This window comes from Lissotriton vulgaris, chromosome 8 (genome assembly GCF_964263255.1).
Source record: "Lissotriton vulgaris chromosome 8, aLisVul1.2, whole genome shotgun sequence".
NCBI lineage: Eukaryota > Metazoa > Chordata > Amphibia > Caudata > Salamandridae > Lissotriton > Lissotriton vulgaris.
The window spans coordinates 127,475,914-127,498,605 of NC_141696.1; the positions used below are offsets into that span (position 1 = coordinate 127,475,914).

Genomic DNA, 22,692 nt, shown 5'->3' on the forward strand with positions numbered 1-22,692 from the left:
GCTTTTGCTCAATTGTCTGAAGGCTGGATCATGTTTTCATATTTCTAGTAGCATAGCATACTCATGTTATACCTCATGTAAAATTCGAATGTCTAAACTAAAAAAAGTATAGTAAACATATTCTCACCTATAAATAGTTACCTTTGGATATTATTTTAGACACTATTCTGGCCAGGATATTTTTGCTTGTTGATATTCAAAACTAGATATTCTGGTATTACATCTGTCATTGCAAATCAAAGCTTGTATAGAACTTTCAGATTCTTCACTCATGTACATGATTGTTCAGTTATTGATATATATTTATTTGTAGTTCACTTTCTGTTGTGTTTCTTGTTTTTATTATTTGTGCTTTGGTTGCTCTGAATGTTTTATTTTGTCATTCCTTTTCTACTGCATATATTTGATGTTTAAAGTGGAATAACGTAATGAAAACAGTTAGATCAGTCAAGCAAATTAGATCTACAAATGCATACCAAGAGCATGATAACATCTTTGATCCCATGATCGTAGTATTGTAAGAAACATGCCAAATATGCCATTCTACTTTTTAACAGCAAATGGATGTAGTTAAACAAAACTTCACAGGACTGGATGTGCTAGAATTGAAAATAGTTATTAAACAACATTTTGTGGGACAACCTTCACCAGAGTCATAGCTGGAAAAGACCTTCAACATTTTGCTAAGTGCAAAGTCTTGATTTAAGCCCAGACTGTCAACAAGATAATAGCTTTCCCACCCCTAGTTGTAAAAAATCCTGCCAATCCGGCTGGAGACAACAAGAATGTGTTACTCTTTCTGCATACAGTTGAGGAATTGCACCATAGATTAAAAATAATTCCACGGCAACCTTAGTTCTATATAAAATACGGGACAGCAAGGGTCTCTGGATATTGAAGTTTAATCTGTGTTTTTTTGGTAATCCACAGAGACACTCACAAGAACAGTGTTCAGGGGAGATAATAAATAAGAAGTCTCTTGGTGCCACCGCCTCAACCGCCATCAGCTCGTCTCTTGGATTCAATCCCAGGAGCTTCAAGCAGAAAGCAGGAGGCACCACAATAAAGATCTACATGAAAGAAAAACACAAGAAAGGTAACTGGGGCGCCACTGGTGGAAAGAGCTATTCTTTGCTATTTTTCAAGTGGCAGTGTTGCCTCATGGGTCAGGGGGATAGACTTTGTGATTTCTCGTTGTTCGACGAGATATACGTCTATGACTGTGTTTTGTAGTCCTGAGCAAACAATACAAAGATTGGATAACAGAGAACAATGAACAATACATTTAATAAACGGATGCCTAAGACTCACAAAACGTACCATAGGAGAATGGAATATGTTTTGGTCTCCAGGGAAGATGGGGCTTAGGGAACATTTAGGCGGCTCTCAGAACTTCTAAGTTTCTCTGTCCATTTTTTTGAGCAGCTCAGTGGAAGCATTACGGCTTGGTTCTTCTGAACATGCATGTGTATTCCTTACAAAACTCTACATGAGGATGGATTGATCTAAAGTAAGATGGTGGTGTGCTTCATGCACAAATATTGTATGTGAGTTTTCAGCTTGAGTAGATAAATATAGGACCAGTTTCCATATGCTATGTTATGCCAGTTTCTGTTATGTTATGTTATTTGTTTCTTTGTCAAGTGCCTCTGCAATCCAGTAAGTGCTGTCTGCCTAGAACAAGTGTGACAAATAGAATCTCTTTCTCACCATAGAATGGCATGTCATTTATGTAAAGAGTCTTACCAATGCTCAGGACCTGTTTCTTCAAGAATATAAACTGATTTGCTTTACATGTTTCCTTGATGGACGTTATTAGAACATACTTGAAGGAGACTCCCGAATCAAACACCTAAATTATCTAAAAAGTTATGTATTGTTTTTTAGAGGAAGTTGGCGGCGTTTGGGACACTACAGAGCTTTAAAGAAGGGATATGGGACATGCATTGGTTTGAATGGGCAAACTTAAAGGTGTGATGGACGCATAACGATAGAAGATAAGAAGTCAATAATAAATAAAACAGAAAAAGAATAGTATAAAAACAAATTGTACCTTTACAATGTCTACCTAGTTTAGTCTTAAACTACTGGCAGTGAGAACTGTAAGTTACTTAATGTTGGGCTGGGCTGCCACAACAGGGATTAGCGAATAAGTAAAAATAAACACATAAGAGTACCTAGATTAATAGAGAAGGGCTACCATACATCGTATGGTTGTGAGATCAAATAATTAAAGTTTCTTGCTTTTTCTGAAAAACGAGGAAGTTCTATACAAATTTCAAAATGATTGTAGATACATTGGTCGTATAAACGCCTGCGTCAATGGTTTGGTGATTAGTTCACTGTGGATTTCTTAAGAATCACACCCACCACCTTTACCAAGGCAATGAGTTTATTCTGTGTACAGTCATTGTCCCCCACAATAGAAGATCTGGTGTTACTTTTATTTTTGCATGAAAAAAAAATCCAGCACACTCAAAATGGGACACAGACCCTATTTCAGGACAGCACTGATATCTGATAATGTTACTTTCTAAATTAATTAACATAACATTACCTATCATTCAGTCTCGATACTAAGAACTAAATTGGAACAGCTGCTTGGAATTAGTCAAAGCAGTTTTTAAATCCATGGAATGTGGGCCCTGAGCCAGAGGATATGGGGAGCAATTTTTAGGAGTCCATCTAAACCATTTGGCGTCATTATCACATGAGCACATTTGGGGAAAAAGACTAGATCCAACTAATCCTACTGTAGCCCAAACTTTGCTCTTTGGAATTTATAGATATTGTATCTGTAAATACGGTGTGCAGGCCGATCTCATAAATGGAGGATCCACGTTGGGACATTGATATTGAAGGGTATGGAAATATCTCTATATGAGGTTTAACATATTGATATGTAGGGAACTATATTAGTCAGTTTCATAATGTTTTTGAAAGCACATCCAGGAAGTCACAGTTTTCTTTCGTTTTCATTAGCCTGTGTTTACAATGGAAAGACCTACTCTCATGGCGAAGTTTGGCACCCCGTGTTCCGCTCCTTTGGCACCCTACCCTGCATCTTGTGCAGCTGCAAAGATGGCCACCAAGAGTGCCAGCGGATCACGTGCCCTGAGGAGTACCCATGTGCCTACCCAGAGAAAGTGGAAGGGAAATGCTGCAAAATCTGCCAAGGTATGCTGAGAGCAGCCATGCTTTCACCAAGGAACGAGAATGAGCAATCATTCCACTACTGTATTGTACACTGTGAAGAAAGGTTTGTGTATCAGAATATGGTTGACAGTAGTATGTGTCCTAATTATCATTTACAAAGATATAGTTCAATTGGGTGTCGATATTGTATTATTAACCTGAGTGCTACAGATTACTGCAATGTGAACATAATTCTGAAATGGATCAGAGTTCCATAAATACACCAGTGTTCCACCTCCCTTTCGTTCTTCTCCTGGCATGTCTTGTTCTAACTGTGGCTAAATTAATATTAGCAAATCCATTTCATAAATTTTAGAGAGTTGTTGAAGTCTGTCTTTATTTGCACACTCTAACTAATATGAAAACTTTTCACTTTGCAAGGCTTTACAAAATATAAAAGGATATTTTCTAATTTGTCATAATTGTCATCTCATATCTGTTTTGTGCAAGTGCCAGGACACCTTTCTAGGTAGCAGAGTGCTTTGTAAGTCTGCTTTACTTTGCATTTTATGGGTCAAGTTTATTTATTAATTACTTTCTATCCAGCTGTCTGGCTCCTGCATGTCAGTGTTTCCTAATTCTACGAGATCTAGTCTGGGCCCCACAGTGGGGACTCTGCCTGCCTAGACTCACACACCCATAGTGAACTAGACATGCAACATTAGTGTAAAGTAACTATACAATAGTGGTGATTTCAGAAGTAATAAGATGTGTTCATAGAAGAAAACAAGCATGAAATATGCGTTGCTTGGGCGTGGCAAATTCAGTTACAGTTCAGGAGGGATGTAGGATTAAACAACTACTGCCTAAACCACGAATTCCTTAACCACGAAGGCTAAACAACGAACAACAGGGCAGTTCCTTGTGTGGTCCTGAAGAAGAGCTTTGGGGAGGCTCGAAACATGTTGACTTATACTGGGGACTCCTAACTCATTATGGTTAAGTTTCTCTTCCCAGATTTCACCCCTGTTTTTAAATATACCAACTAGGAGCTAGAATTAAGGTACTTCGCCCACTAGTTAGGTATTTTTAATTCACTACTCCCACTCCACATCACCATACTACACATTTTTATAACTAAAGTGCTCCTATGTAACTCCGCAAGTCGCAGCATGCCTCAATCCGCAGCGGATTGAGAGGACCCCTATGAAGAAGTATGTCACCAAGGGGAAACCCCGGTGAGTGACGGGACTCAAGAAAGACATTTTTCTTTCCTGCCTGTAGACTCTCCCACTCTAATTGAGCAGAAGTCTTTCACCCATAGCTAGGTTCCTTTTCCGGCATTCCAGATTTAGTGTGTCTACTGGCATTCTCGATACCTCATTGTGAAAGGCAGTCTCTACTCTCTCTGAACCTCATTAATGGAAGTAGCTGCGCCTGAGGGTGAATTTCTAGTATCTGAGTCAGCCAGGAGTAATTCATTATGGAAGGGATTAACTGAATCAATTAGCTCTACTTGTGGTGCTGCCCCCAGCTGTCGTGGAGGTGCTCCAATGACAACCTTGTGATAGTGGACCTTTGATACCAATTTTCAGGATTAGGTGGAGATCTGGCTGCATTTTATGTGCTGTAAATTATCGATGTTACTATCATCAAATTTAAAGGTGGTCAGTTTAGCCACTTCAGAAGGATGGAAGGCTGAGTCTCACTTGTCAGGATTTTAAATTGTTACCTTCCGGTCTTTGAAGATATCAACTTTGAGCAATATGTCACTGAGCCATCTTACTATAATTGAGAGTTCCAAGATACCCTTGGTTTTCCCATGCACCAAAATAATTCAACCATTCTAGCTATTTAGGTCCCAGTTAGCTTAACTGGAATCCAGAGAGTTGAGATGTGCTACACATGTGCTAAAGCCTTCTCAAATGGCTACCAGTAGCTAAGCAGTACTAAGACATTTCTAGGTTCCAGTATGATCCACTGAGCTCTTTTGAGATGATTGTCAGACATTCTATCAAAGTGTCTAGGATGTAAGTCAAATTGGCTGACTTTGGCTAATTTCGGATATGCCTCGGTTTCAAAAGATGCACATGTGGGAAGAGAGAACCCACTGTGGGGTTTTGCTGTGATAATTCATACTCCACAATACCTTCAAGGGACAATACCCATCGCAAGGTAGATTTAAGTTCTCTCTCCTCAAATAGAATGCAAAGTTAAGGCACTTTCCCTTTAAACAGTAGACGCCTCCTACTAGTTGGAACCCATCAGTGTGTGGCATATGCAGTGTGTGTGTTAACTTTTAATGATGCCTTCCTATGGGTAACGTGACGTACAAAACCCATGTAGTGCATACACTTTGTTGCAGAAGTTCAAACTGTGAAAACGCTTGAACACAACATTGTTATGTAACAGGGAGCCTTAAGAATTAATCGACAATCACTTTCGAAGCATCAGGCTATTTCCTACCCATACAGGCTTCCTAAATCTCACAATGTCACTCCGACATGCATGTATTGGTCCTGCAGCATTGTCCACTATCTCTTTTGGGCTCTAGATCTTTCCTCACAAAGCATTAAGCCTACTTCAGCCCTTCTGGGATAACCATACCTGGCTCCCACTGTGTCATTAGTGTATTGTCCTCTTGCTGAACAGTGGTGTCACCTTTGTGGACTCCAACTCCTGGGTCATAGATCACCCATGGACGGTTCCTTTCCTCACTGTTTGATTTGGAGCAAGGTTGAGAACGCAATTGATAAAATAATAAAAGACAAAAAGATAAAAGCAGGGATGATGACTAGCTTCTTGGCCATGGAAAAGTACCCTGGGACAGAATGATTTATTTATTTATTTTATTTATAACATTTATAAAGCGCCTGAATCACCCCGGATGGGGTATCTCCGCGCTAAGGACATATTTTGGTATTTTATGGTATGGTTTTGGTATGGAGTGCAAAGTTAAAAAAAGTTTTGAGGTTTTTTCTGAAACCTAGATAGTTGGTGGTGAGTCGAATTTCTAGAGGTAGTTGGTCCATAGCTTGGGGGCCAAGTAGGAGAAAGATTTTCCTCCCAACCTGGCTCGCCTAATGCTCGGGATAACAAGCAGGCCTTTCCCTTCAGAGCGAAGGGTACGTGGTGGTATGTATTTCACTAGATTAACTCCAAGATAGGCAGGACCCAACTGGTTCAGGCCTTTAAAAACGATACAGCAGATTTTAAAATGAATTCTATTACGAATAGGTAACCAGTGAAGTTTGTGTAACAGGGGATGTGAAGGAGCCGATAATGAGCACTGGTTACCAGATGAGCAGCAATGTTCTGAACCACCTGAAGACCTTGCAAAGCAAATTCCTTAGCGGAAATCAATAAAGCATTGCTAAAGTCCAACCGACTAAGTACCAGAGCATGGATCAAGATTTTTCGTGTAGAGACAGGTAAGAAATGGAAAACCTTACGAAGAAGGCTAAGGGCGTGAAAACAGGCTCTTTTTGTTACAGCTATATGTCCGTCCATATTTAGATCTTTGTCTATTAACACCCCTAGATTTTTAACTACAGCCTTAGGAGATGGTACAGGGCCTAATTCATCAGGCCACCAATTAGGGGACCAGCTGGTGATAGAATCCTTGAAAAGCATTATTTCTGTCTTTCCTGCATTCAATTGCAGGAAATTGCTGCTCATCCAAGAAGTTATGGCTCTTATACTTTACATAAACATGTTTTGGATGCTAGGAGTATCATTCTTGTACGATAGAAGAAATTGTGTGTCGTCTGCATAGGAGATCGGGATAAACCCGATCTTCCTAAGAAGTGCTGAGAGGGGGGCGACGTACACATTGAACAAGGATGGCTCAGACAGGAACCCTGAGGAACCCCTTTAGATACAGGGGTAGTCTTGGAATTGAATGGCCCAAGATTCACTGTTTGGGTCCTGTCTTTAAGGAAATCCTGAAGCCAATTCAAAGCAGAATTCTGAATGCCTATGGAGCGCAATCTTTCCAGCAGGATTTGATGGGAAATAGTATCGAATACGGCGCACAGGTCAACCAGTATCAAAATCACTGCTTGACCAGCGTCCGCCAGCATGCGGATGTCATCTGTAACATTCACCAAGGCCAGTTCAGTATTATGCCTGGGACGAAATCCTGACTGAGTTTGATCCAGACAGTTGGAGACTTCTATGAAGGCAGAGAGATCGGTGTTGATATGCTTTTCCAATAATTTGCTGTAAAGTGGAAGCAATGAGATGGGGCGATAGTTGGTCACATCATTAGGAGACAGTTTGAGATTTTTCCTGATGGGCATGATCTGGGCATCCTTCCATTCTTTAGGAGGCCTACCCTGTTTGATAGAACAGTTAAGGATGGAACAGAGAGTTTCTGCCAACTCGGCTGCACATTTTTTAGCTATTTTGGTAGGGATAAGATCTTTAGGGGAACCTTATTTAGCAGATATTAGTAAGGATTCAGTGTCCTGGATAGTGAGAAACGGAAATTCTTTTTAAAAAATCTGTCTTTTAGAGTCCAGGGCCAGATCAGTTATCAAATTATGATTAATATTGGTAGAAGAGGATATTATCTTGTTGTAGATATCCTCTATTTTTTGTGAAAAATGATTAGCTATATTGTCACAAAGTAGTTGTGTAGGTTCCTCTTCTGAATCGCCCCTAGTTGTTACTCCTGGAACCAATTGGACAAGGAGCTGTTTCTTTCACACTTAACTTCTACCCTACCTTTAGGGGCTGATGTCACTGAATCTGCATCACTGCAATTTCATGATTGGTTAAAAAATTTGGTACATATAGCAGTCCCACTAAAAAAGTGCAAGAATTGCAGACTCCTACCTACTGAACCTTGGTTCTCGGAAGAAATCAGAACCTCTGGAAGACATTGTCGTGCAGCGGAGAGGCGCTGGCGTAAATTTTAGAAAGACTGCGACAAAGAATCTTATAAAAAATGTGTGATTAAATATAAAGTTGTGATTAAACACGCTAAAATAGATTATTTCACGGAAAGGATAACTCAGACAAAGAATAATTCAAAGGAACTCTTTGCCACGGTGCTTAAGTTAAGTAATGCCCCAATTATCGAAGATAACTCAATAGATCAGCAGTTCTGTAATGAACTGACTTTAGCATTTCGTAAGAAAGTATCCAATATCTTCGACCTAACTGTCTTAATGCTCCTCCCCTCCCGAGGCCTTAATCATACTGAAATTGGCCCTATTTTTAATGCGTTTCCCACACTATCAACTGAGCAAACTTATAACCTGCTAGCTAAGATAAAATATGGCTCCCCCCTGGATCCCTGTCCTCCCAGGGTGATTGGCATAGTTGCAGAATTGATATCACAGCAACTTACTCCAGTTTTGAATTTGGCTGTGGAACATGGTGTGTTTCCTTTAGATTGGAAACAGACCTCGATCCTACCACTTTTTAAAAAATCCATTCTGGATAAAACAGAGACAGGTAATTATCGTCCTATTGCTCGCCTCCCCTACCGGCTAAAGCTTTGGAAAAACACATGAATTCTCACCTCTCCCTCCATCTCGAGAAAAATCGTAAACTAGATCCCTCTCAATTTGGATTTAGAACATCTCACAGTACTGAGCTCGCTCTCATTACTGCCATTGAGGATGTTAGGAAGGTGGTCGACTCCGGAGGTACTGCTGTATTGATTCTCCTTGATCTGTCGGCCGCCTTCGACACAGTGGATCATGAGCTTCTTTCCCATCGTCTTCACGCAGCAGGTGTTGGAGGCACTGCTCTTGCTCTGCTGATTTCCTTCTTGACCCGCAGGCATCAGTACGTCGAGGTGGGAGGGTTTAAGTCTGAAGAGTTTAGACTTCCTTGTGGGGTTCCCCAGGGCTCTTCCCTAAGCCCTACTCTTTTTAATGTGTATGTAGTCCCCCTTGCTAACTTAATAAGAAGTCATGGTTTTAATTTAGTTTCCAACGCTGACGATACACAGATCATTGTGTCTGTCTCCAGTAATATTTCTGAGTCAGCTTCTAATTTTCTAAAATGTATGAGTGATGTCGGCAGTTGAATGGATACTAATTGTTTAAAGCTTAACTCTAATAAGACTGAGGTACTAATTTTCGGAAAGGACGCCTCAATCTGGTCTGCTGACTGGTGGCCCGCCGAACTTGGCCCCACCCCACTTCCGGTAGTAAAGGCTAAAAACCTTGGTGTCATCATTGATTCCTCTCTTGGTTTCGCTCAACACATAAACATGTTGACATCCTCTACTTATTACACCCTTCGTATTCTTCGAAAAGTGTTTCCTTTTATTCCAGTTGGTCAACAAAGAACAGTGATGGCAGCGCTGGTCATGTCCAAGTTGGATTACTGTAATGGGCTGTTGGTGGGCGCTTGCAAATCTGTGACTGCTAAGTTACAGGTTCTCCAAAATGCAGCGGCCCGCCTTTTGTTCGGACTTTCCCGTTTTTCTTCTGCAAAACATGCCTTAAATGAATTACATTGGCTGCCTATTATAAAGCGAATTCGCTTTAAAGCACTGTGCATCGCCTTCAAGGCTTTACATGGTACTGGCCCGGAGTCTTTGCAGAATCTTTTTCAATGGTATCTACCCTCTAGGACGCTTCGTTCCTCATCGGCCAATAATGTCAAGATTCCCAACTACCGCCTACAGAGATGGGGAGGGAAAAGCTTTCATCTCATTACGGCAAGGTGGTGGAATGCACTTCCCACTCATCTGAAATCAGCTCAAGATCGTTTGCCTTTTAGAAAAGATTTAAAAACTTGGCTCTTTACCATCTAATCTTCTGTGCTCTTTCTTATGTGGCAGTTGTGATTTGTTTCCGCCAGGCTAGCGCCTAGACGCCTTCGGGTCGTAGTACGCTATATAAATAAACAAATAAATAAATACATTACAAGCTTTAGGGTTGATGAGGGTGTTAAGAATGTGAAAAGGGGTTTTAGATGTATTACCGGATTGTTCAAGTTGAGTAGCTATATAATTTTTCAGTGCGTATCCTAAGTTTTTATGATAAATCTCTAGGGCCGCTTTATACTGACCCTTATCTAAGGGATCTTTAGTTCGGTGCCAATGTCGTTCTAGCCTTTTACATTTACTTTTTTCAGTGCGGAGATCCATTGAGTGCCAAGGTGTCTGGGAACGAATGGGGATCACACGAGATTTTTTTCTCCGGAATTAAGGCATCTAAGGTCGACTTAATTGGATCTTGAAAGGTCAATAGGCAGTTGTCAACCGTATCCGGTGAAGATGAATAGAGAGGGGTGTATCCTTCACGAAATTGATTAGGGGAGAGCTTATGCCATTGTCTATAAATACGAGTTATTGGGGATTTTTTAACTGCAAGCCCGCGAAGGCCAGCCAGGTCAAATGAAATACATGAGTGGTCTGACCATGTTAGGGAATTAGTGGCTTTATAAGCTATATCAGAAGAATTAGAGAGAATCTGATCAAGCGTGTGGCCTGCGATATGTGTAGGAGCATCGTTCCTTTTCGTGAGGCCGAGGGTTAACATTTCCCTCCGGAAAAAAGTGGTCTCCGGGTCATCAGGATTGTCACTATGAACATTAAAGTTGCCTAAGAGTAAAAACGTATTAGATGATATCACATGAGGAGCAATCAGGTCCTGGAGAAGTGAAATAAAATTAGAGAGAGGACCTGGGGGGCGGTAAACGAGAGCTCCCTTCCAACTCAATTGTGAGTGCAGATCAAGTCTGAAGATAAGAATTTCTATACTATTGCTGCTATATTGATCTAAAGAAATAGCTTTTATCGCATCTTTATAAATAATTGCAACCCCACCACCTATTTTATGTGACCTATCTAGCTTTAAAATACGGTAGCCATCCGGCAAAGCAGTTGCAATATCCGGAGTGGAAGAAGGTTTCATCCAGGTTTCCGTAAGAAACCCAATATCTGGGAGGGATGAAGAAAGTAAGTTCCATATATTGATCGCATGTTTAGGGAGAGACAAACATTTCCCAGAAAACAATCCCATTTGGCTGTGGATGGGCTATTATTGTCAGGAATATAAAAAGAGGCATTTGTCAATAAAGGTGGCAAACTCTGAAAACCACAAAAATAACATGTTAATGGGCCTTCAATCGTGGGGGGGAATTGGTGAGTGCAAGAATGAGTGCCTTTACCTAACGTAGGAGAGGGAATACAATCTCTGAAGGATAGCAGCTCCTGCCTAGAGTAGGTTATGCTCACCCTGGGATTTAATGTTTGATCTTTAAGGGGACCAACAGGGTTCCTGGCTCCTACGGACGGGCTTGCCTATTGGCGCGCCTTTGGCTCGCCGCCGGCATGCCCGCTGCGTGTTGCCCGTAGCATCCGTTTTTATGGGGAGGAGGTATGAGCACTAGAACGCTCACCTCTTCCTGCCGGAAGTGTGGACAAAGGCAGCAGGAGGAAATAGAACTAGAAAGAAGACTCCCTCCACAACAATCGAGCAGTGCTCGCGGTGGACCGGGGAATCCAGGCACAACAAAAGAACGAGTGAATAAGCAGTTTTAAAAACAATTTAGCGGTTAGCCACTTGCTGCTTGCAAAGTTAAAAACACAAAACAAAATGTGCCAAAGTTGCACCACAAATAGGTGTCCAACGCGCGTCGCCCGCAGCGTCCGTTTTTATGGGGAGGAGGTATGAGCACTAGAATACTCACCTCGTCCTGCCGGAAGTGTGGACAAAGGCAGCAGGAGGCGATAGAACTAGAAAGAAGACTCCCTCCACAACAATCGAGCAGTGCTCGCGGTGGACCAGGGAGTTTAGGCACAACAAAAGAACGAGTGAATAAGCAGTTTTAAAAACAATTTAGCGGTTAGCCACTTGCTGCTTGCAAAGTTAAAAACACAAAACGTGTCAGAGTTGCACCACAAACATGTGCCAGCGCGAAAATATACTGCCTGCTGCATGTGTGAGGAGAGCCACGGTAAGAAGAGCCATGGCACAGAAGCTTGCATTGAAGAAAGCATCAAAATGGTCTTTTTGAAGCTGAGATTAGGACTTACAAGACAAAGTACACAAACAAGTTGAGAGACACTAAAAGCAGTGACGTTCGAAAATTATGCGGTACAGGAGGTTCATGTGGTAACAATATGCCAGAAGGAACAGCGTGACACTTGATTGGGTGACGTCCCCTAGTCACAGCTTAATCCCAAAAGGGTTATAAAGTTCTTTCACTGTTTGGAATATGAATCTTCTAAACCAAATCCAAAACTTTCGTATTCAAAGATTCTTTATTCTTTATCATTGCATTATTTTCATATCTTCTGGTCAGTTCAAAACAAATCAATGGCATCCAGCCTTATACCCAGTATTTCATCATCCAATGCATTTCGGCTAATGGATAGCCTTCATCAGGGACTGGGGTTCTAGGAATCAAAAGTATACGATCACGTATAAGGATACATCAAAGTACAAATGTATGATCAAAATTCTGCCTATATAATAGAAACAAACGTGTATGTAAATCAAAAATGCCCGTTGTAAGTCTATTTCGAGTGACACTATTGTAAACAAAGTAAAAAAGTTGGGTGAATTAGTAACCAAGGTAAAACCACGTGGGTTCGAGCAATATAGCCAGAAAAGATGTGTAATCGAGTATTGGTGCCTGATAATGCCCTGATTAGGGAAACAGAATGAAAAAACGCCAGATAGTCGTAACGTTAAATAAAGTGAAAGGCAATCACCGCTTTAAGCGTGAGTTACACTAAAGCTCTTAACAGGTGCCGTAATCTGTCTAATGTCAGCAAGTATCTGACCGTCATTCATACAAAGCGTGTACCCGCTCACAAAGATAAGAAGTTAGTAGCGTACACTTACTCGTAGAGCCAAGGGTTACGAGACGCTCATGACCGCCGGTTAGGAAAAACGCTGTTTACCAGGGTTGCGTATCAGGCAATACTGATTCGCCAGCGTGTTAATTGACAGTGAAAGCTGACTCAACTCTAGATAGTCCCTGGCCACCATCTTAGAGAGTGTTAAAAAACGCAAAAATTAAATATAAACGTGAGGTTAATAGGCATGCTCTGGATGGGATCATACATTCCAAGTGACGATTTAACACAAATGAGGTTTTCAAGGAGCAAAGTAAGATGAATATTAACATTAGAAAAGGGAGCAATGAGAATTATACATGCAATATCTCAGTGGTTGAATAAACAATTATAGTCATTATAGGTAACAACTGTATTCTGTGCGATCATTCATTCCAGTCGGTTGCAAAGTCTCCAATTTGTAAATCCAAAAATTCTCACGTTGTAACATATTCTTATTCTTATTAACAAACCTTCTTGTTTTACAACATTTTCCAAAATAGTGAATCTCAATTGACTTATGTTATGTGAAGCCTCACAAAAATGAGCTGCAACTGTAGATTTCATCTGTTTGTTGCGAATGTTAGATTTGTGCTCATTCAATCTTGTTTTTATTTTTCTCTCAGTCTTTCCCACGTAACCTTGTCCGCAGGGACATTTCAACAGGTAGATGACATTCATTGTGTCACAAGTAGCTGACACACGTAGTTTAATCTTGTATCCTTTGCTGGGGTGGGTGATGACATTCCCTCTGATGATACTGTTGCAGTGACTGCAGTTGTGGCATGGTAGTGTACCATGAAAGATTTCATTGATTTTGACCTCCTTCGGTTTGATCATGCTTCCCAGATTCCTCGCTCTTTGATAGGCGAATAAAAGCATCTCACAGAAAATGTTATAGAAATCAGTTTCTTGGGATAGTTTCGTCCAGTGTTTTCTGATGATGCTTTTAAAAGCTTTGCTTTTTGTTGAATATTTTGACACAATCACCACTCTTGTGTTTTCCTTTTTTGTTGTTTTTGTTAATAGATCTTTTCTATTTTTCTGTGCATCTTCCAATATACTTTGAGGATATCCTCTATCTCTGAATCTTGTTTCCATTTCTTTATTATTAGTATTATAAAAGCTTTTGTAGCGCGCTCAATTACTAAAAAAATAGTATCCTGGCGCGAAGGGGGGAGAGGGCAGAGCAGAAAGATTCCTGAGATGGTAGTATAGAGAGAAGGGGGAACCCTACAAAGAGGTGTTAAAGAGGTGGGTCTTCAGTCCTTTCTTAAAAACAGTGATGGTGGGGGCTGTTTTTAGGTGGAGAGGAAGAGAATTCCAGGCTTTCACAGCTCTGACTGTGATGGATTGGCCACCAAGTCTGCTGTATTTAAATTTAGGTACGGTCATTTGGCACAAATTGGCCGACCTAAGGGGCCGGTTGGGAACATAGAGGGAAAATCTTTTTCTCAGATAAACTGGGCCAGTTTGATGGACAGCGCGGTAAGAGAGGACAAGGATTTTGAACATAATCCCATGAGCGACTGGGAGCCAATGAAGGGCACGAAGAGGGTGGCGGACACTGGAGCTTCTGGATATGTTAAACAAAAGTCGCACAGCGGCATTTTGAATGACCTGGAGGCGATGTATAAGATAGGCCGGTAGACCACAGAAGAGGCCATTCGCGTAGTCTAATCTAGACAATATTAGGGCGCGAATAACGGTCTCTTTGGCCTCTCTCGGAAGGAGGGGAAAAAATCTACGTAGCGTTTTGAGAGTAGAAAAGCAGACCCCTGTAAGTTTTTTTAAATGATCCTCAAATTTGAGGTCATTGTTGAACCAGACTCCTAAATTTTTTGCAGGGCCGCCGATAGATTTAGGACATGGCAGGTGAGCAGGCCAGAGAAGATCACTAAAGTTGTCTGGAAAGGAGCCATACAGCAGAATCTCTGATTTGCTTTCGTTGCACTTTAGCTGGGCGAGGGCTAGCCAACGAAAAACAGATGATAGGTAGGATTGGGCCGCCGACGTATCCAAGTTGTTTTTTGGCCATGTGAACAGAAGTTGGGTATCGTCGGCGTAAGCCATAATGTTTGCTCCTAACTGTTCAGCGAGATAGATGAGAGGGTTCAGGTAAATGTTAAAAAGCAGGGTGCTGAGGGTAGAGCCCTGAGGGACACCTGTAGTAAGTTTCTTGGGGGAGGAGGCAAAGGGCGGCATCCAGACTTGTTGCGTTCTATTTTCTAGAAATGATGTCAGCCAATCGAGTGCAGGGTCTGTAATGCCTATGGCAGCTAGTCTGGTGAGCAGAAGGGAGTGTGGTACCGTGTCGAAGGCGGCAGAGAGGTCTAATAAAATCAGAGCCGCTCTGCCACCTCCGTCCAGACATTCCCGGATAGCCTCGGATATTTCAACTAGAGCAGTCTCAGTGCTGTAGGCTGCTCTGAAACCTGATTGTGCTGGATGGAGTGCCTGAGAGGTTTCAACAAATTTGTCCAGTTGAATAAAAGCAACCTTTTTGCATATTTTGGCAAGAGCTGGCAGCAGTGATATAGGCCGGAAGTTGGAAGGGACAGTGGGGTCTAATCCATTTTTTTTTAAAAGTGGGAGCAGTTTCGCTTGCTTCCAGCAGGCCGGGACAGTTGCAGTAAGAAAAGAACGGTTAATAATATAAGTCACCTCATTTCCAACTGTATCTGCAAGTCCTGCAAATACTCTAGCAGGACAAGGGTCAGAGGGGGATCCTGATTTTAAGGCCGCAAGGACATTAACGATGTCCAGTTTCTCTACCGGGGCAAAGTTGACAAACTGCTCCGTGGGGTCAGGCATCATAGGGGAGGGAGTGGCCAATTGAGACGGAAGACTGTTGCAGACAGTTAGTAAATCATCCTGAATTTTAATGATTTTATCAACAAAGAACACAGAGAGTTCTTCGCACCATTTCTCCGAGGAGGCCAACAGAGGTTGAGCTGCACAGGGTGAAACAAAGCTTTTTACAATAGTAAAAATTTCCTTACTGTTATTGTTGGCTTTATTGATTCGCCCTGCATAGTAGTGGCTTTTGGTAGATCTAATAGCCGCATAGTACTTTTTTTGCGCCACCCTCAGTTCTTTCTTTGCCTCAGGGAGATATGCTTGTCTCCAAATCTGTTCAAGTTTTTTACAGCCTGATTTAAGGTCTCGGAGGGAGTGGGAGAACCAGGGTTTGGAAGGGGTAGAGCGTAGTCTACAAACCCGGCTTTTTTTTATAGATGCAGTCAGCTCATTCAATCCATGAATTGAATGAGCTGACATCTGACTCAATTTCAAGAGGAAGAGCTGGGCGAGAGATGGCTAAACAATCTGACAGGATATCTGCATTAATTTTTTGTGTATGAACAGCTTGGGGGCTGTTCTCAACTGAGCGGGTCAAAGTCCAGGCAAACCTGATCAGCCTGTGGTCTGACCATGTCACTGTCTCAGGGTGGGCCATGTCAATGTCAAAGTTAGTGCAGACCAGATCAAGGACATGTCCACCTGAGTGAGTGGGCGCCTCAACCCATTGTTTTAACTGGGCCATGGCAAGAGCTTTGTTTAAGCGGACCGTCTCCGAGGAGTCGGGACTGTCAACATGGATATTAAAATCCCCCAGGAGAAGATATCTGGAGTATCTTAGAGCCCGTGGGACTATAATATCTTCCAATGTGCCCAGAAAGTTACCGGCATGGCCAGGTGGTCGGTAGACCAGAGTGCCTCCTACGGTGAAATGAGAGTTAAGTGTTAATGAGAAATGAAACACCTCTGCATCAGCTAGTGGACCATGAAGGTCGTGGGTAAGGACCCATTGTTCTCTAAAGACGGCAGCAATACCGCCTCCTCTACCTAGAGGGCGATCATTCCTGAAAATTTTGAAGCCCCGTGGGATAGCAAATTCAACAGCCGGGCCACATGTCTCACTTAGCCAGGTTTCCGTAATGAAAAGTAAGTCAAGCTGATTATCGCTCAATAATTCAAAAATATCTGCAGCGTGCTTGACCAGTGACCTAGCATTGATCAAGCCTGCTCGGATGCGTGAGGAATCATCAGGGCTTTGAGCAGGATAATTTAGAATGGGTTGAAAGCGGAAATTGCATGCATGACAAACCCGCGAGGTACTGTCTGCTACCTCCCATTTATCATTGCCAAGGCAGGAGTTGGCTTTTAGCACCATAAGGTACTCACAAGAATATCGAGTACTAGTCCTATAGGGCATCTGTGGAGCGCCGATTTGGGGGCTGGCGCTGGCCACGTCCGGGACACGGACGGGCACAGACGGGCCCTCCTTTGGCGCTCCTTCGGCGCGCAGACGGCGCGCCCGCTGCGCGTCTTAGAGTGCATGACTACTTGTGGGCCAAGCCCCACCCTCCGCTGGACCGCTAACTCGGGTCCCGCAGGGTCCGGCCCACACTCAAGATGGCGCCCGACCTAGCCCTCCACAACAATCGGCACTTGAAGCCGCGGTGGAACGGGGCTCAGGGGGACCTGATTAATGCAATACTTCGTAGAAGTAAATTTAAAAGGTACACAAATTATTAACACAGCAATTATTAAAATCAATTGGAAGTGTTTAAAAAAGAGATTCGATACTGCAGTGGGTAACAGGAAAGAGCAGAGGAGAGCCCTCGCAATCTGCTCGCCTTCTCAAGCGCTATATCGAGGTGCTGCCACCACCCCAAACAAACGCCCAGACCCACGAGCACCAGATCTACTTGTAGGCCAAGCCCCACCCTCCGCTGGACCGCTAACTCGGGTCCCGCAGGGTCCGGCCCACACTCAAGATGGCGCCCGACCTAGCCCTCCACAACAATCGGCACTTGAAGCCGCGGTGGAACGGGGCTCAGGGGGACCTGATTAATGCAATACTTTGTAGAGGTAAATTTAAAAGATTCTAATTTCCGATTTCTCTGGTGACGATACAATTCTTTTTACTCTTAGCATTTGCGAGTACGGTAGATGCATCTTTAAGGAATGTTGATGAAAGCTGTTATGATGTAACAGATTGTTACGGTCTGTCGATTTCTGATAAATGTCTGTCTCAAACTGAGAGCCTTCTCTGCGGATTTCCACATCCAGAAATGTGATCCTGGTGTCATTAATCTCCGATGTGAACTGAATGCGTTCATCACGTGTGTTGAGTTCAGTAATTGCTTCCTTGAGCATCATTTCTGTGCCAGTCCATATGATGAACATATCATCTATATATCTCAATATGAGCTTAGTGTGAGACTTCCAAGGTTCTTGAGTTAGAATGTGTTCCGTTTCAAATCGCTCCATATAAAGATTCGCATACACAGGAGCTGCCGAATTTCCCATGGCAGTTCCAGTTTGTTGTAAATAGTATTGGCTTTTCCATTTGAAGTAACTGTGGAAGAGAGTGAAATATAGTAATTCCATTAGGAAGACTTTGAAATTCAAATCAAGTTCTGTGTTCAGTAGTGCGTATTCGATAGCTTCTATCCCATCTTGGTGGGGTATGGATGTATATAAAGATTTGACATCCATGCTACATAATATTATCTGTTCCTCTTTGGCTATCTTGACCATTTCTAGCTTCTCCAAAAAATGGGTCGTGTCCTTCACAAACGTCTTCATCCTCATCACACAAGGCTGAAGATGCTTGTCCAATAATTGTCCTATAGGTTGATGTATACTTCCAACCGTCGACACTATGGGTCGAAAAGGAGGATTCGTGAGGTCCTTGTGTATTTTGGGTAACATATGTATTGTTGGACTTCTGGGGTGGCCCATAATCAAGAACTTCCTTGTTCTTTCATTGATAACCCCATCATTGTGAGCTTTGTTGATGATACTCTCCAATTGTTTCGAAAACTGTTCGGTTGGATTATGATCCAAAGGTAAATAAACTTGTTTGTCCCCTAGATGTTTTTCTACTTCTTGTTCATAATGTGAAGTATTCATTATGACTATGGCACCTCCTTTGTCGGCTTTTTGACATATAATGTTTGGGTTATTGGCTATTTTCCGAAGAGCATCAGTTTGTTTCTGTGTGAGGTTGTGTCGTCGGGATTTTCTCTTGAAACTCAACTTGGATAATTCCAATCTCACCAAGTTTTCGAACGTGTCCAATGTTTTGTGTGACACTGGTGCTACATAAGTACTATGTGACGATGATCCCAAAAGTTGATCCTCTTTAGTTTCACCTTTGTCAACAATAATATTGTCAAAAAAGTGCCTGAGACGTAGTTTCCTCATCAATTTATAAAAACTGACTTCCAATTCCAGTTTGTCAGTTTCAGTGGTTGGGACAAAAGACATTCCCTTCTGTAATGTCTCAATGGAAATATAATCCAGTTCATGATCAGAGATGTTGATGACCACATTTTTTAGTTCATGTTCTTCTTGGGTTTGTCCTTCTTCTTCTCTGCCGCTACACTCCGGGTATTTGGTGGGTCTTTTTCTTTTCCCTTTGCCCCTCCTGGGTCTTCTTTTTCTTGTTGGCCCACCTCTAAAAAAGGCTCCTCTCTTCTTTGTTGTTGTACTGAATTTTGACGAAGTCCTGAGCTTTCCGGATGTTGTTCAACTCCTGTTTGTGGTTGTTGTCTGGGTCTTCCAGTGGTCTTCGGTCTTGTGGGTTGGTCACTGTCCGTTGAGGACGTATCCGTACTCTGTGTGTATGGTTTGCTTTGTCTGCGTCGGGCATATACCTCTGCCCAGGTATATACCTCCCCGAGTTTGTAATCAACGGTGTCTCTTCGTAGTTTCCTAATTTTCCTATCATTAATCTCTTGGTTGTGTTTTGTTAACTGGACGTTGATGTCCTCCAAGATCTTTGTCCATTCTTCTGGTGGAGTGCTTTTTGTCAGTTCTTCAGTTACTGTTTCTATCTCCTTTTGTAACTCTTCCAAGATGACTGATAATTCCTCTATGATAAGAAGGATGAGGTCCAAAGAACACTTGTTCAGGATAGCGAACCATTTTTCTTTAAATTTCAATGAATTTTTGCAAAGCGAAGGCTTGAGGGCAATCCTTAAGCCCCTTGGGATTCGAAGCGCTCGATGGTATTTCACCAATGTGCTTGCATGTAGTCTCTGATTGATCTCCTTTTTTGAGAGGTAAAGTAATTGTCTAATGTTGTGTTCCTTATTTCTATGTGATGTGGTTTCCGATGTATCCTCATGGATCAAAGCATAGATGCGGGTTGCCTCATCTGTTGAGAAAGCAAATGTTTCAGCTCGCTGATCTGTAATGTTCAAAATCTCTTCGTATTGCATCTCTGCTGTAGGTGCCAAGCGTGTTGTTCAGGAAAGGAGACAATGACAAATGTATTTAATCACGCTCGCACACTGAATTGTCTGGGTTTATATTAAGTATGTTGTTGCGTGCTCTAGGGTGTACTCTCCGTCATGGAGTACTGGTATCAAAGAAGGAACAGCGTGACCCTTGTTTGGGTGACGTCCCCTAGTCACAGCTTAATCCCAAAAGGGTTATAAAGTTCTTTCACTGTTTAGAATATGAATCTTCTAAACCAAATCCAAAACTTTCGTATTCAAAGATTCTTTATTCTTTATCATTGCATTATTTTCATATCTTCTGGTCAGTTCAAAACAAATCAATGGCATCCAGCCTTATACCCAGTATTTCATCATTCAATGCATTTCGGCTAATGGATAGCCTTCATCAGGGACTGGGTTCTAGGAATCAAAAGTATACGATCACGTATAAGGATACATCAAAGTACATATGTATGATCAAAATTCTGCCTATATAATAGAAACAAACGTGTATGTAAATAAAAAATGCCCGTTGTAAGTCTATTTCGAGTGACACTATTGTAAACAAAGAAAAAAAGTCGGGTGAATTAGTAACCAAGGTAAAACCACGTGGGTTCGAGCAATATAGCCAGAAAAGATGTGTAATCGAGTATTGGTGCCTGATAATGCCCTGATTAGGGCAATCTTACTTACTATCTAGAGTTGAGTCCGCTTTCACTGTCAATTAACACGCTGGCGAATCAGTATCGCCTGATACGCAATCCTGGTAAACAGCGTTTTTCCTAACCGGCGGTCATGAGCGTCTCGTAACCCTTGGCTCTACGAGTAAGTGTGCGCTACTAACTTCTTATCTTTGTGAGCGGGTACACGCTTTGTATGAATGACGGTCAGATACTTGCTGACTTTAGACAGATTACGGCACCTGTTAAGAGCTTTAGTGTAACTCATGCTTAAACCGGTGATTGCCTTTCACTTTATTTAACGTTACGACTATCTGGCGTTTTTTCATTCTGTTTCCCTAATCAGGGCATTATCAGGCACCAATACTCGATTACACATCTTTTCTGGCTATATTGCTCGAACCCACGTGGTTTTACCTTGGTTACTAATTCACCCGACTTTTTTACTTTGTTTACAATAGTGTCACACGAAATAGACTTACAACGGGCATTTTTGATTTACATACACGTTTGTTTCTATTATATAGGCAGAATTTTGATCATACATATGTACTTTGATGTATCCTTATACGTGATCGTATACTTTTGATTCCTAGAACCCAGTCCCTGATGAAGGCTATCCATTAGCTGAAATGCATTGGATGATGAAATACTGGGTATAAGGCTGGATGCCATTGATTTGTTTTGAACTGACCAGAAGATATGAAAATAATGCAATGATAAAGAATAAAGAATCTTTGAATACGAAAGTTTTGGATTTGGTTTAGAAGATTCATATTCCAAACAGTGAAAGAACTTTATAACCCTTTTTTGATTAAGCTGTGACTACGGGACGTCACCCAATCAAGGGTCACGCTGTTCCTTCTTTGATACCAGTACTCCATGACGGAGAGTACACCCTAGAGCACGCAACAACATACTTAATATAAACCCAGACAATTCAGTGTGCGAGCGTGATTAAATACATTTGTAACAATATGCCAGACACATTAATGAAGGCCAGAAAGAGTGGGTAAGTGGAGTGTTGCCCCTTTTAAAGAAAAGCTTTGGTAAAGCCAGTAGACGTTTCTTATAATTGCAAGGGCCTTGAGGTTTGATTAGTAAGCCATGCATCCGTCCATCCTTGCCCTCAGTCAGTCATCGGTCGTGCAGTAAGTCACTCTTGCTTGCACTCCTTCATCGGTTCACCCTCCCGTTGACTCAACCCTCTGCTCTTTAACAATGCCACACACAAAATCAGCAATCAATGAAGAGGGGCTGTCAGTTATCAGCTAGACCTGTGCAGTTTGCTGCTAGTTTGAACAGGTGTGATAGTGCTGAAAGTGGGGTGAAACCCCTGCTCTGTGAGTGGTGTGACAGTGCTGTCTGTAGTGTGAGGCTGCTACTGTGTGGGGGCTGTGACAGTGTTTCTGATGTGTGACTGATACTCCAATGGGTGTGAGAGCAGAGTTGGTAGTGTGAGACTGTGAGGGTGTAAAATGCTTCTGGCGCGTTGTTGCTGGTATTCTGTGAGGGGTGTGAGAATACCTATCTATCTGTGAGGGGTGTCAGAAAACCTCTAAGAGTGTGTGACTGCCCGTCTATTAGGTGTATGGGAAAATACTGGTAGTGAGTGACTTGTTGTCTGTAAGGGTGTCTGAGAATACCAAAGGTAGAGTGTGACGGCTAGCCTGTAAAGGATGTGAGACTACTACGACTGGCGTGTGGCTGCTTGTCTGTGAGCAGTGTGAGAAGATTAAAAGAAGCTTGTGATGCTATTGAGTGAAGAGTGTTATTGCTGTTAGCATTCATGGTGACCACTGAGTATTTATTTAATGATTTTAGAATC

At 42.1% G+C, this 22,692-nt stretch overlaps 1 protein-coding gene across 1 annotated transcript in view; it reads left to right on the plus strand.

Moving 5' to 3' along the window:
• Nucleotides 1-22,692, plus strand: part of CHRDL2 (chordin like 2) — a 638,416-nt gene that overhangs the window by 450,685 nt on the left and 165,039 nt on the right. Inside the window, exons 7-8 of the mRNA XM_086933239.1 lie at nt 931-1,096; nt 2,983-3,177. Coding sequence (XP_086789365.1) covers nt 931-1,096; nt 2,983-3,177 — 361 coding nt within the window. The remainder of the gene's footprint in view (nt 1-930; nt 1,097-2,982; nt 3,178-22,692) is intronic.